Genomic DNA, 14,839 nt, shown 5'->3' with positions numbered 1-14,839 from the left:
TGCCAGACCCCTGTTCACCACTCAAGAGCTGCTGGGGCTGCTAAGGTATGTCACCTGCAAAGGGTGAAATTATCAGGGAAGGGAAGAAAGCAAGCCATCCTCTTCCAGTGACCTTTGTGTCAATCAGAGGGGGAAGACCGCTCCTGAGTGGCTCAAAAACTGACAATGAACCATCTGGGGCTACACAGAAAGCAATGATGGATTTAACTGAGGTCTCTGCTCAACATAAGGCAAAGTCTCCGTCCACATACACACACAGGGACTGTAGCGAGGAGCGCACACAGTGCCACAGCCCCTCACAGACGCCGCTTATTTAAGGAGAGCAGGCGAGAGAGAGAACAGCATGTGGGACAGGAGGGCTGAGGACCAAAGAGCTCGCTCACAGGGAGAAGGGGAAAAAAAAATCCCCCAAAAAGCCCCACACACCCACAGACGAGCCCTGCTTTTCATCCGGAGCCTGTGAGACAGCGAGGCTGAGTCACACGGCAGCCAGCGCGGGATGTCAACGCTATTTCCGCACATGAATCCACCCGCGACAGACGGGAGGGGAAACGGCGTGAAAATAAAACAGCGCGGCCCTCGCCGGCCCCTCAACCCGACCCGGCGTCCCGTTACTCACAAGCCGAGCTCGGGGGGTTTCGCCGGCGGCCGCGGCGGCGCCTCAGCGCCCGGCGACGCTGACGCAGCCTAACGGTCGTGGGCGCGCGCGAGCGGCCGCCGCCGGCCCGCGAGCGCCCCAACGGCCGGCGCGCGAGCGGCCGCCAACGGCCGCGGCCGGCGCGCGAGCGCTCCAACGGCCGCCGCCCGCCCGCTCCCTCAGGGTGTCGCCCGCTCACCCGCGGGCTGAATTCGTAGCCGCGCCAACCCCCCGCCCCCGCTCTGCTCCTCCTTGGTGGGGATCAGCCGCCGGGATCCGGGGGGCTGCAGCGGAGCTGCTGGTGCCTCGCGGCCGCTCGTTCTCACGACGGCGTTTTGCTGCTGCGGGACAGGACGCGGGGGAAAACAGAGAAAAAGCCCTTTAGCAGAAGCTCGCGCCTGGCGCTGCGCGTCAGGCGCAGGCGGGAAGCGAAGCCCCTTGGCGTGGCGGCAGCGCGATCTTCCTGCCCCGGCCGTAGTGTCAGTCTGGGGCAGAGGGGTAGCAGGGCTCCGCAGAGCGCAGAGAAGGCTCCTGAACCAGCCCCCTTCGAGGCCAGGATGGCACCACGAGCTGCCTTTTCCAGTCTGCCGGCTTTTCCAGATGCGGGAAGTTGGCTTCTAGGCAGTGCTTTTGCGTCGACAGACAGCCTGGTGCACCGGGGGGAGCCGGGCCTGGACCCGCAGCCGCGCCGCGTTGCGCTTGCCCAGCGCGCGAGGCGTCAGCGGCCCAGTGCAAACAGGGACGTGGCGGAGAGCGAACGAGTCAAATGAGCGAATGTCAAAATCTTTTATTTACAACAGTCTCCAAAAATCAAGGAACGCTGAAAATAGGGTAGGAGACGACTTACAAAAGTAACACGTGTACGTTACATCGGGGATTGTGCTACATCGCTCTGAGAACCGACCCTCTGCACGCGACATGGGGAAACGGCAGTTCCCTCCCCTCCCTTCATCCTTCCTTCCACTCTTCCTCCCCCCCCCCACTCTCTTCGCACTCCCCACTGCAACCTCTCCGCTCCTCTGCTTGCTGCTCTGCCCCCTGTGGCCTCCCCGTCCTACCTCTGCCCTCCCAGGAACTGCCCAAGGGAGGAGAGATGGGGAGCAAGGACACAAAACAACTGTGTCTTCAGGATGGGGGCAGGCCTTGAAAGACATCTAACTGCAGGACACCTGGTGCTAAGCCAGGGCAGAGGAGTTAGCCGAGGCGAATTACCGAGATGCTGTGAAGTTGCCCTGTGTGGCTGTAAATCAATCAGCAGATCTTCCCAGCTACAGAGCGTGGGAGGATTTATGCATGTCACTGGGTTAAATTACAGGCCTTTCATTACCTTCCAGGAGAGCAGGCTGCTCTGGTAAGAACCTTCAGTGCAGAGCTAAAGAGCTAAAAGAGCTCCAAGAGCTAAAAGAGTTAGATGCTATGACATCAAGCACCAGCCCAGTTCGCCCCAGCAGCAACAAAGCAAGGGATCTCAGGAGACGCCGTGTCAGTGGTCCCAGGGATGCTGTAAGCATGCCACACATCCTCCTCTCTCTGGCAGTTCCCAGGCTGCCTTTGCCCTAGTGTACTTTTGGATCTAGCAGGGATCAAGAACACAGCCCAGCTCAGTCACTGAGCTCTTTCCGGTATCTACAGCCTTTAAAACTACCAGGATAGGTGGCCAACCCTGATGTCCCTGTTGCCAGGACAGACCTAGCATCAGCCCAGCAATTCAAGAGACACTGTAGTGTAGGGACATGAACAGAGCGAGGAGACCTGGGTCTGTTCCTGCCTCTGACACTGTTCCTTCAAATCACTTCAGTTCTGCTCCTCTTTGCTCCAAAGCTGTTATGAGCAGGGTGTCCCTGAGTGTCCCTGGCCATAGCAAGCCTTGAGCTCAGCAGCTCTGTTGAAGACGATGAGCAGCTGCATCAGTTCTGTATGTAGTATCACAGTGCTCCAAAAACAGCGAGCAGAGCCCTTCTGGTGCTGCCCTGGGCTGACTGGGAGAGGGCTTCTGGTCAGGTGAGGACTGGTCCCAGTTTTAGAATGATTCCCCCCACTCTGAAACATCAACTTTTAAGAACGTATCCTTCAAAACAGGATTTCCCAGAATAAAAAGAGCTGGCAGTGAACATAAATAGTTCATTTCAGTGTGCTACAGCGGGTACGTTGTGTACATTTTTTTTTTTTTGAATTGCAGCAAGAAGATTGTTTTGAAATGGAAAATTGGAGCGTTCTCTTCCAAGTAAGGGTAGGATGGAATATTTCCATGACACTGGGCTGCTGTGTTCAATTGTTTAAAAACATCAAAATTGATACCTTTGTATGAAGCGTTTCAGCACAGTAGCATTCTTTGGCTGAGAAATTCTCCCTCAGAAAATTCTCAATTAGTTTTAGTCCAGACTTTGCAAGCACCTTAGTGAGAGCAGTTACCACAGAGAAGGTAAACCTTGCTCAGCAAGGTGACAGGGCCCAAGAGCTGGTCTGGGCAATAGAGGAGTCATTAGAGAAAGAAGATAGGCAGAGGTGTGGGAGGAATTAATTTAGGGAACATCTGCTGCCAGAGCCATGCCAGACAGGTAAGGCCTTGCTTTTTATTGCTATGAGCATCTGCCTCAGAGTGCTGCTTCTCAGCAGGGCTGTCTGCCCCACCTTCACATTTACTCAGATAAACCCATCCCTTTTTCTACCTCTCTAATTTTAGGATTATTTTCTATTGGCAAGGAGAACCCTGCCTACCTGGAGATGGAAGTACATATTTGCTAGTGATTTACTGTCCCAAGTGCTTGGGGAGAACAGGGCACTATATGCATTTTGGGGAGGGTTGGGCCCCAGGTCTTAGTCTGTTCCACTCTAGGGCACAGGGAGAAAATGTCAGCCACCCCAAACTCTGTGCAAATGTCTAGTTAGATCTTCAAGAAAAGACAAATGACATGACTACGTTTAATCAAGTTTTCAGCTCACCAGCGTCCAGCAGGTCTTTGTGGTAAAATGCATTGTCTAGTGGGCAGGAGGCTGGATCACCTCCTGACTCTTCTGCCATCCTACTACGATATGAAGCAAGTTCCTTCTCTCCCCTCAGTTTCCTTGCCTGAGTGGGCATGATCTCTGTATGCCTTTGTGAATCATCTGCTACAGCACTGCACTTCTCTGTCTCTCTTGTTCTTCTTTTTGAATTGCTCCTGCCATTGCTCTCCCAGCACACTCTTAGTGAGACATACAAGGACAAGGTCAGATCCTGCAAGGTCAGATCCTGCTTTTACTATTACCAGCCACCCCTACTGCATTGGCTGGGCCTGGAGAAGAAGAGAAAATGACAACCTGCACTTTCTCCTGCCTGCTCCAGAAAAGGGGACAGAATCTGTCAGATGCTGAGAACTCTATTTTTGTCTACAGCAGCCCAGCAAACTGCTGGCAACTTCTAGCACCCTGCCAGATCAGTGTCAGGAGACATAAAAGGTTTGCCGCTGCTCTGAAGGTAATTTTTGCCTTCTAAGAGCAGCTGAGAATGGTCCCAGCATGGTGTGCCCAGCATCACTCTGGAGGTGAGGGGCTTGTACAGCCTCTTTATAGTGAACAAAATCATAGGACTGCTGGGGCTTGGATGAGCTTTACATTTTGCAGGATTCAAAGCAGATCTATGCCTCGTCTTTGAGATACTTCAAGGCTTCTCCACGCTCACAGAAGGAGGGACTTTCTGCAAGCACGCTCTCCATACCTTCCTCTCCTGTCTGGTGACCTGGAAATAACCATCACCTTTATCACCCTGAGGAGGTGGAAGCATTAGCTGGAATCAGCTCAAGCTGCCAGCCACGGCATCCTCTGCAGCACTGGGGCTCCCTTGCTCTCTCCTAGCAGCACCCACACAGCCACGTAGGTCGCACAGTGATGTAAGCTGTCAGCATGCTGCCCTCTATGCTCACTGCACCATAGGAGGCACCACTAGTAATTAAATTTGGAGAACAGACACTGGGGAAAGCAGTGCTTGCAGATCAAAGCTGGGGCCAAACTGTGCACAGCAGCTTTAAAAGGAGCACAGGCTGGAGTTACAGGTTAGAGCACAGGGTTCATCCTTCAGGAGTTCAGGCAGGTCAGAAGTAGGTGCCTGGGAACACTTTGCAGAAAGGGGTAATTCAGCTGTACCACGGCAGGCTAGTAAGGAAGAAACCAGGTCTGGTCTACTTGTGCTCTCCCCAGTCTCACTGCCTGCAGCAGGATTGCTCTGGGTTTCCCCTGGCATCAGTGAGGCCCAAAAAGAGGCCTGTCCTGGCACTGCCCTCTCCAGCTGAGGCCTAGGAGAGCTGAACACTTGTTTCAGGAATAAATGCTTGAACCGTTTTCTCAGGGAGGATCCCGCTCTTAAGCCAGCGAAGGCATGCATGATGTGAAGACGTAAGAGAGTGGCAAGGATACAGTGAGCCAAGCAGAAGCAGCTGCTGGTCTCAGCAGCCTGGTCTCTACAACACAGCGGGCAATGGGGATTGGCTTCCTGACACTTCCATTTTAAAAAGGGGGTCAATCCAGACAGAGAATGCAAAACCACCAGGGACATGGTATCTGCAAACAAATGAGGAATCGGGCCACGTTCTCACCGCCTCCCTCTGTTGGCATCCCTGTAAATAATGTTTAATGCAGTTCCCATTGGGCCTGACCACTCCTCTTCTGCTGGGGACCAGATGTGCTGCATATCAATGCACACACTTAGTTATTTCAGTTTTAAGAATATGATGGAATCAGCGATGCTTAAAATGTACTTGTTAATGGCGCCAGTTTGCAATTTCATTTTACTTTAATATAAACCATCTGCTCTGAGCAGGCAGTAGCCGTGGGCTGAAGCTCCGCTGCCTTCATGTCTCCACAATGGAGGCTACATTTAAGCTGTCACGGGGGAGGCAGCTTTGTTTATCTGTGCACACCCCCAGCCAGCGGCTCCACCTGGCCCCAGCGGTTATCTCCTACTCAGACTGCCAGCTGACTACCATGACTAAGAGCAGAAGGCTTTACAGGGAGCTGAAGGACTTCCATTCTCTCTCCACCATGAAGAGCAGGCGCAGAGACTGGTGAGGCCACGTGCAGCACAGGAGCAGGGGCTGGGCACTTTTACTACCTTGGTGGGCAGGCTGCTAAGCGCACCAAAGGTGTTTGATGGCTGTTCCCAGATTCGAGAGCTCCAGGGGGATCTCTCCTCTGGGGAAGCAAGAGGTACACTGTCCCTTCAGAAGGAGAGGGAGAGCCATGCATCCTGGCACCCCCTGCTAATGATGCACGCAGGCACCTCTGGGAGGTGCCTTCCAACATCTCCAGTTCAGATCCCCCAAGGACCCCTCAGAAGAGCTGGCTTAGAAACCTATCTCCTGTCCAATGAGCTCACTCCTGGCCTAGCTTGAGCACAAGGCATGGCAAAGGGGTCCAGATAGCAACATGCCCTATGCCTGTTCATCAGCTCACTGCTGTTTTCAAAGGCTCAGGTGGCAAGGCACAGGCCTAGGGTGGAGGCAGGACATCACTTCAAGAGCCATCGCTGCAACACTGACCCTGGCCAAGAGGAAGAGGGTGAAGAAGGGAAGGAGTTTGAAAGGGATCAGATGGCCTACATGACTTCTTCCCTTTACCTTTGTGGTTCCAGAAAACTCTGTTCATTTAAAAAGAAAAGCAAAGCAGAAAGAAAATTAAGAAGAGAAGGATACCTCCTCCCCTGCTATTTTCTGGCTGAGGTATCCCCTGGGCAGCCCTCACTGTCAGTCATCCATCCATCACTACTGAAATAAATACAAGTTTAGAGCAAAACCCATTAGAAAATAAAGTGCATCTGGAGTTGAAAAACTTCTGAAAAAGGATTTTTTTTTCCTCTTTTTTTTTCTTACAAAAGATATCCTTTAAAAAGAAAAAAAAGAAAAAAAAAGAAATCAAAAGTGAGCAAGAGGACAGAGCATGTAGCTCTTGGCATAGGGTCTACAGGGCTGTCCCATTAGGGAAAGGGATCTTAAATCCACTCTTCAGCAGGGCAAAGCAGATGCACAGACCCAGCAGGCCAGCAAGAAGCACCCCTGCCAAGGCCTTGAGGCAGGAAGTCCTGCTCCGGATGAAGGTGCCAGGCCCCATGATGCTTAGCAGGGCTGTGCTCACAGTTAGCGTGTACAGGATGGACACTCCTGTGTTGAGGGCCACAATCTTCCCAAACTTGGCGAAGGGGGCAATGATGCAGAAGAAGAGCGGGACGGTAGCAATCACTGTGGTGACGGCGCTTGAGACAATCGCCACACCCACGTGACGGACCGCTTCGATCGTCCTCCACTGGCGGCATGCTGTAGGGTCCTGGCAGAAGGGGTGGCAGTGTTAAGAGGGAGTAGGGAGGAGCACATAGGGCTGCACTAACGTTTAGCCTTTGAGAGGGCTGTTCTAGCTCATGGCTAGAACAAAGAGGCTGCATGAGTGCAGATCTCATGGCTCATGCATCCCAGAGCGCACTCGGCAAACAGCCATGAGGTTAACATCCAGCAGAAGCAAAATCAGCCCATCAGTTCCTCCTTTCAGCTACATCAGGCTGACTGCTGGGGCCACATAACGGATGCACTAAAGGCAGACGCTATACCTGGGATCAGAGATCTCCAAGCCTTTGTGCTCTCCATCTTCCCAAAAACAGAAAAGATGTTAAAAAGGCAGGAGAGGGCCTGGAGGTCCAGCACAGCAAGGCATACCAGTTTGTGCAGGTTAGGAGAAAGAGCCATCCCAGAGCAGGAGGGCCTCCACTGGGGCATGAAAGGAGGCTCTCTTTGGACACAGCTGTGCCCAGTGGCCAGCAAGAGAGAGAACCACGTGGGGAGAACCCTCGCTGGGTTCCCTGTGCTCAGGCATATCAGCTCACATCCCTCTGACCAGTCAGCTGGGAAAGCAGCAAACAGCCCGGCCATGCTGTGAGGGTAGCAAAATGCATCCCCCCTTGCTTCTTGCTCCCAGAGCTCACCTCCGCCTGGTGCAGCGGCAGGTTTTCCCCTGCCAGCAGGTAGCCCTCCACCAGGTGCGCGCAGTAATCAACAGAGGAGCCAACAAGGATGGAGAGGGAAATAGCTTCTACAGCCCCCATTTCCCAGCCAGACCAGTACATGATGGTCACCACCAAGCAGACCACACCTGCAGGAAGAAGGTAATATTAGACAATTTAAAAGGACTCTGCCTCAAACCCCAGCCCTACAGATCAGCGACAGGGAAGTTTGGAAATGCACCCCTGCAGGTCTGCACCCTAGCCAATCTGGGTAGGAGGGAATGGGTACAAGGTTCAGAGAAGCAAACACCTTCCACTGGCCACAGGGACCACTCAATAAGGTGCTCAGACTGGCCAGCGATAGGGAAGCACCTAACTGAGATATCAAGCAAATCAACAGACTGACGCCAATCCAGATTAACGCTTGCTAAATGAATCCAAGCCCAAGGAAGTGTGCATATGTGCACATGTGCACTGCAGGAAAGACGCTCCTATGTTTTGCTTGCTGGAATCAAGCACAAGCTGAACACATGCACAGCATTTTTTTTTTTTAAGGCAAGAGTGATATTTGTTTGTGAGTCATGGGTGGGAGACTAAGTGGTTTAAAAATGATAGATTTGATTTTTAAACAGGGAAGTTTAGCAACACACTTAGTCCATAATATCGTCAAATCACCAGCCAGGGAGAGGGAGGCTATTTACAAATTTGATTCAAATACTAACAAAACCACTAAAATATTCAGCTTTTAAAATCTCCCACTGCTCGGAAACAGTAGCCATGGTGCAGATCCTTGGGAAGTAGTATAATTGTTATTCAGAGCATGTGGGACTTAATCACATTATTATACATAGCAGGCAGGGATGAAATTTGGGTAGCTAAAACCCATATTTAAACAAATAGAAGGGACTGTGTAGATAAAATGCACTGGGAACTAGATACAAAAATCTATTTTCTCAGCGAGGTCCCCTTACATTCTGAGAGTTTCTCCCACTCACCCACGTAAATCAAGATCGAGTTCAGGAAAGACAAAAGGGTTTACACAGGGTTAAGAGCACTTGAGTTCAAAAAAAAAAATCACCAGAGACTCAGTGCCACAGTCCAGTAATGCCAGACCAAGGGAAAGCTTGACACATTGGGGTTGGCTTTTTTGTTTGTTTGCTTTTTTTACCTAAAATGCTGAGCAGCACTGGTAGCAGGAGGAGGATATGAGTGGTGAATACTGCCACAGCAGCCACACAAATAACCAGCGAGAGGACGAGACCATACAAGGCACTCTGCACTCCTGGAAGAAAAGAGCCAGCTAATTTGCATCCTGCAAGGTGACAGCTGGGACGAGGGGGACACTGTGACCCTGCTGGGGACAAGGCAGACAAGGAATCACACTAGGGCAAATAGGAAGAAGAGGATGAAAAGCAACCTGAGTCCCATTCTTGCCCACCACGTGAGCGGGGCAGAGTTCCTTCCCCTCTCTATTTCTCTGGGCTTTGCCTAGGGCTTCGACACTGTCAGCTGCTTGAGGCAGAGCCAAACAGGCTTAGGAGCTTGCACAGCAATGGTAAGGGCCTAGAGGTATAACACTTGTCCATAAGATGGAGGAGAGCGCAGTGAAGGTACGTCAGAGAGGACGTCAGAGGTTCCTCGGGGAGATAAACACAGCAGTCACTTGCCTATGATCTCCATGAAGATCTGCTTCCAGTGTTCACAGGTCTGGAAGCCATGCCGGAGAGCAGAGCTCTCTGGGAAGAGCTGGAGTTGCTGCTGCAGGAATGTCTCCCATTTCAGGTAGTCGGCATATGTCTGGAAGGAAGATTTCCCTTTGTAGGTTGTCTGTAAGAAGATGAATGGATTATTTCTGTGTCCTGCTCACCTCTCCTGTGTCCTGCTCCCCGGGCAGGGTCTACATGGCAAGGAAGAGGCAGAACAAGCCAGATGGATGGAGTTGCAGCACCAGGCAGAACTGGCAGTGGCAGAGTGGCAAACTGCCACCAGCTCTTCGCCCAAGCTCCCATGGTAAGAGTGAAGTGTAATCACCTGTCTGCAAGAAGGAACAAGCACTAGGAAGCAGCAAATTACAGCTGCAAATGGAAGTGGCCAGTGCAGGGAAAGTACAGCTAAACCCCAAGAAGTCACAATGAACTGTCACAAGGAGATATGGTGATGCCATGTGCTCACCGATTCAAACGCCATGGAGATCCACTGCACCTTTCCATCCTTCACTCCTACTGCCCCATGAGAGAGCTGCCCAGGCAGCAGGTTCGGCTCAGGGATGTTCTTGCACTCAGGGTGCAACATCTGCAGAAAGGAGGAGATGCTATAACCTAGAGAGAAAAAAAGAGCAAGGAGTGGAGGACAGGACAGGGAATGCAAACACATGAGAGCAAGGGGGAAGAAAACAAGAGAAAGCTGCAGGCCACACTTAGCAGCAGCTGCTTCATCCTGCATCTGTGACTTGCCAAAGCACTTGGGGTCTCAGCACCAGAGCCCTTAACTGCTGCTAGCTTGAGAGGGCTGTCAGTGCCATCAGCACCCAACAGGACACAAACACAACTGCTTGTCCCCAGCCTTCAGGAAGCGGTACCAACAGCAAGCACTGACTTATGTCAGCACAGGAGCTGTCTGCCTGGCCTGGCAGGGAATTTCTTCAGGTGTGAAAGTGTGGGGTTGGCTTTTGGCCTAAAGCCCATATTCCCTCCCTAAACCCAGCTCGGTAACTTTGTGACCTCTAGAGTTGGGGGAGAACCACTGGTTGTGGGGGCATGAAGCCACAGGGGCAGAGAGGAGCCTCAGGACACCCAAATCAGGTGTGGTTTGCTGGTTACCCAGGAGCTATTAAGAAGAGATTCGCTTACCCAAGAGCTTGTGAGGATATCACCAGCAATGCCTATGACTGGAAAGAAAGGCTTCAGTTCTGCTCTCCTCTCCATTGGGTTAGGAGAGGTGGCTGCTGAGAAACACCTCTCCTCCCTGCACTGCCTGCATTTACCACTGACTGGCATTTCTCCTTTCCCTACCTCATCAAGATGTGAACTTAAAGTTTAAAACCTCTAGCAGCCACCCTCCTCAGACTGGAGGATCAGAACAAACATCCACCCCCAAGGACCTTGTGACTGGCATTAGTCCTACCTACCAGAGGGCAGGCACTGAGCCCCTCCTGGCTTCACCAGCTCAGTGTTGCTGGCAATGGCTTTGCAGAGGCGGCACAGGTTGCCAATTTCTTTGAAGAGGTCGAAGCTGTCATCGTAGATAACGCTGCCCTTTCACAAGGAGACACAACGACAAGAGCACCACACGTGAGGCACACACACGGCAACTGACACAAGAAGGCAGAAACGGAGTCCTCTCCTGGGCACACAGCCTGGAACCAGCTCTGATGTGCACACCCTGAGGGCTCTCGTACCCACAGGGTCAAGCTCTGTCTGCACAGGAAACCTATCCGCATGTCATCTACAGGCACACCTGCAGCGTGCATTCGCTGCCCTAGGATGGTTGGACTGGACAACATCCTGAAGTCCCTTCTAACCTGAATTATCCTATTATCCAATGAATGTGCTTCTTTTCCTTGAGGGGAAGCAGAAAGCTCAGCCACGTTCATTCACCAATGGACTTTTGAACTGTGCCCACACCAGGACTTGTACCAATGTCACTATTCAGGTTATACAGTAAAAAAAAAAAACCCATCACACGTCTTTGTTTCACCAGATAACCCAGCAAGAAACTATGCCAAAAGCTCAGGCTGGATGAGGGAAGCACTGATGAGTGCATGGCTGTCATGCCATGCCAGAGCCATTAGGGTCTGCCTAAGGAGAAGCTGCGGATCGAGCACTGTCCAGTGCTGAACTCGAGCTTTCTGCCCACTCCACTTCCTGCATTTCCTGCTGTTCCCTCCAGAGGAAATGGGCAAAGGCTGATTCTGCCCAGTTCCCCCAAATCAGAAGGCAGGAAGAACTGCAAGAAGCTGACATGCATTTGTCAGGAGAACAGACAAGCATAGCAGTTAAGCATAATTGTGTTATTTTTACAAATCTGTCAAGGTATCAGATTTGGGGAATAAGCTGTTCCTGGACAAGTCACATTCGGGAACCTTTCCCTGGTACGGTAGTCAATTTTTACTTTTTATGTTAATATCTCACAACAGAATAAACAATAATTACAGAAAGATAGCATTTACTGGGATCTTGAGTTTGTAGTGAGGTTTCCACACTGAGCTCAAGATAGTAGTTTTGCTTCTAAAATCCTCAGGAAAGCCAGTTTTGGACTCAAAATTAGAAGGTGAGATACTGTGCTCAGAAAGGGACTTTCTATCTATAAAGTCTGAAGTAATTTCAGCAGTTGGCTTCTTATCTCCATTATTTGCTAGTTTGCTAAAACAGAAACGTGCTCTTGGCTCATCCCACTGCTGCCATCTCTGCTGTTCCATCTGGCTAGACTGCTGGACCATGCTGCCTGGGCTGTGGGGACTAACTAAACACTATCCAGGGAGATCTTCCTTCACTCATCAACCCCAGGCATGCCTGTTCAGCATGCCAGAAAGTGTGTGTACCATGTCTCCAATGACGTGGTTGTCCGGGCGTCTAGTGCGGTTAACCCCTCGGATACCAAACACCACAAACACCATGGCTCCTGTGTCCACCAGTGGCCTCACTGCTGGCTTCCCACAGCCAGTATTCATGCAAGGATTAAATCCAGAAGTAGCTGAGAGCTTTGCTTTGGGTGCTGCTGTCAAATACAGAAGAAAGGATGGTTACACCAGAAGAAGGCAAAGAACCAACTGACTCTCTGGCCCAGAAAGCAACAGACGTGGCTGAACAGGCCCTCATCAGCTTACCTTTCTCACTGGGAACATAAAGGATGCCTTTGGTGGGTCCATCTGGGCTAGAGCTGAGAAGACAGCCAGGAGGTGCCACACACACTCGGCCATGGTAAGGAGGCCTGTGCGACTGGGCGAAATACAGTTTCCTGTGCAAACAGAGTTCGTTATGGGGGACCAAAGGTGATAAAGATGGTGTGCCCAAAGCACCATATGGAAAGCACTGGAGAGAATCTCAGGGACACAGGGAAGGAAAAGATGAGCAAGTCCAGATCTGGATCCCCAGCCACTGTGTACTGTACGCTGCCTGTTCAGGCCAAGAGTTCAGGCAGGTAAGGGAGAGACCAAAAATCAGCAATTCGTTTCTGCCACCCAAAGAAGCCCTCAGTCACAGCCCTGAGCCTGGATGGCCTTTGCCACATCAATAATGCTATGGGCCTGCAAAATAACCAAAGCCAGGCCTCCAGGGATGTCACCAACTGAGGGCAGGACTGGCACTGGACATCAGGCACCCCTTATCAGCTGTTTGACCGTGCTGTTTTTGCTGCCTGGCCCTCAGTGGGTTTTGGAGGGTTACCGCGTTCGCTGCTGCTCCTTGGTGGCCACGTAGAAACTGAAGTCGAACTTCCAGCCTCTCTTGGTGTCACAGGACAAGGTGGTCATCATCCACTTCCTGGGGCTCGTCTGCTTAAGCAGCCCTACTGTGGACACACAAGCTGTCAGCTTCCTGGTGAAGTTACCGAAAGGCACTCTATACACCTAAGCAATGGATTAATGAAAACAGACACTTAACTCCACAGGGTTGCAGCTTGTCACATGTTAGCATCACACACTCCCCTCCTCCCTGAGCACTGGCACAGCCACACAGAATGAGCACTGCAGGCACAAACCAAGCCGGTCCCCAGCCTGCCTCCTTCCCAGCAATGGCTGCTGTTTAACAGGATCCCTCACCACCCCCATTCTCCACGGCCATAGGCTGGACGGTGGCTCCTGCCCAGGGTGAGGGAGATCTGAAAGCAGGTTCCCCTGTAGGTATGTGTCCAACATGGTCTGTGCACAAGCAGCGTTGCCTGCTCACCAGTTGTCTGTGAATGGACAGGAGGCAGCAGGAATCCAGCTGTTTCAGGAGCAGTTTCTAGCAGAGGGCGAGCTTGGCTGAGGGTGCCAGGCCCCATCTGATCCCCACAGGTATCCACACTCTTGCTCCCATTGCTGACAGTCACACAACAGCAACAGCCCAGTATTGTGGCAGTGCCAGGCCTAATCTCTACCGCTGCCAGGCACAATGCCATCACTCTCAGCAACCTTACTGCAATACCCTGCATATTCCACCCCGTGCTACCCAGAGCCCCGTGAAGAGGCAGGAGGCTCTCGTGCTCACCTGTTGTGTGCTGCACTCTTGGTAGAGGAGTCCAAGATCCCTTGACTCACCTGGAATGAAGGCACCTCCCCATCTCCCGCTGACACCATCTGCCAGGGGGCAGGGACACTGGCGTTGAGCGAGAACCTGTAGATGGCTGGTCTTCCCTTGCCTCTGGACTTCGAGATATACACAGTGCCCTGGAGATCTGCAGAAAACAATACAGTGGGGGCAGGAGAGTTAATGGCACTTCTCCATCAGTAAATCCTACAAACGGGCAGCAGCAGCAAAGGAGAGTCTTTTGGTGTGTTGTCTCCTCTGGGGCAGCAGGCACAGCTTCTGCCTTCTAGCAGCACAGCACATCTTTCAAAGGATTTCACAAATATATCCTAAGCCTGCAGCTCTATTGATTCACACCAACTTAGGATCTGGCCCAATAACTCTTTTATCTTCAAAATCCCCTGAAAAAGCAGGCTGAATTTACTCTCTTCACAGCCTGCCAAAAAGGCTGTGAAATGGGACTGGGATGCAAAAGCTCTGAGCTCCTAACCCTGTGCTCAGACTGGGCAGACCAGAGAGATCTGTCACTAGACTGTGCTGCCACCTCGGTCACAGGGACCTGTTCCACACAGCAGGAGACGTTCAGGGGAAGGAGGCTAGTAATGATGCCCCTTATGTCCAGCATCAAGCCAGGGCTCAGTAGAGGTGTACCTGAATAAAATTATTCCCAACCAGCTATTCAGAGGACATATGATTTGATCTTCACCTGACTGGACCCGTGGGCCCTGGACTCAAATATGGCCAAAGTCATATCCCATCACATCCCACTCACCTTGCTGCCCTGTATCACTTATGCTCCCTTTGCTTGCCCAAGACAACCCTGAGCCCCTCTTCTTTTTTTCCAAGGAGGTTCGGATGTTGTTCTGCAAACTGTGGGGCTTTTCCTGAAACAAACCTGTCCCAAAAGGTTAGTCAGGGATTAAAGGGTGAATGGCATTACAAGAGACCTGCCAGCCATATGCACACAACTCCCCTGAGTAGCAAAAACAGCAGGGACTCTCGTATCCAACACCA

General features: G+C 51.7%; 1 protein-coding gene across 5 annotated transcripts in view; it reads right to left on the bottom strand.

The window, feature by feature from the left end:
* Positions 1–6,431: 6,431 nt before the first annotated feature.
* DISP3 (dispatched RND transporter family member 3) overlaps positions 6,432–14,839 on the bottom strand; it is a 111,415-nt gene continuing 103,007 nt past the window's right edge. For all 5 annotated transcript variants that reach the window (XM_068915769.1, XM_068915770.1, XM_009671438.2 and 2 more), the window contains 11 exons: positions 14,598–14,720; positions 13,837–13,973; positions 12,983–13,164; positions 12,424–12,554; positions 12,139–12,314; positions 10,726–10,852; positions 9,771–9,916; positions 9,266–9,425; positions 8,767–8,880; positions 7,581–7,747; positions 6,432–6,931 (listed from right to left, as the gene is read on the bottom strand). In XM_068915769.1, the coding sequence (XP_068771870.1) occupies positions 6,569–6,931; positions 7,581–7,747; positions 8,767–8,880; positions 9,266–9,425; positions 9,771–9,916; positions 10,726–10,852; positions 12,139–12,314; positions 12,424–12,554; positions 12,983–13,164; positions 13,837–13,973; positions 14,598–14,720 (1,826 nt within the window). In that variant the 3' untranslated portion in view covers positions 6,432–6,568. The remainder of the gene's footprint in view (positions 6,932–7,580; positions 7,748–8,766; positions 8,881–9,265; positions 9,426–9,770; positions 9,917–10,725; positions 10,853–12,138; positions 12,315–12,423; positions 12,555–12,982; positions 13,165–13,836; positions 13,974–14,597; positions 14,721–14,839) is intronic.

The sequence above is a fragment of the Struthio camelus genome, chromosome 21 (assembly GCF_040807025.1).
Source record: "Struthio camelus isolate bStrCam1 chromosome 21, bStrCam1.hap1, whole genome shotgun sequence".
Lineage (NCBI taxonomy): Eukaryota > Metazoa > Chordata > Aves > Struthioniformes > Struthionidae > Struthio > Struthio camelus.
The sequence above is the reverse complement of the archived record's forward strand: the minus strand, read 5'-3'. Positions and strand labels throughout refer to the sequence as shown.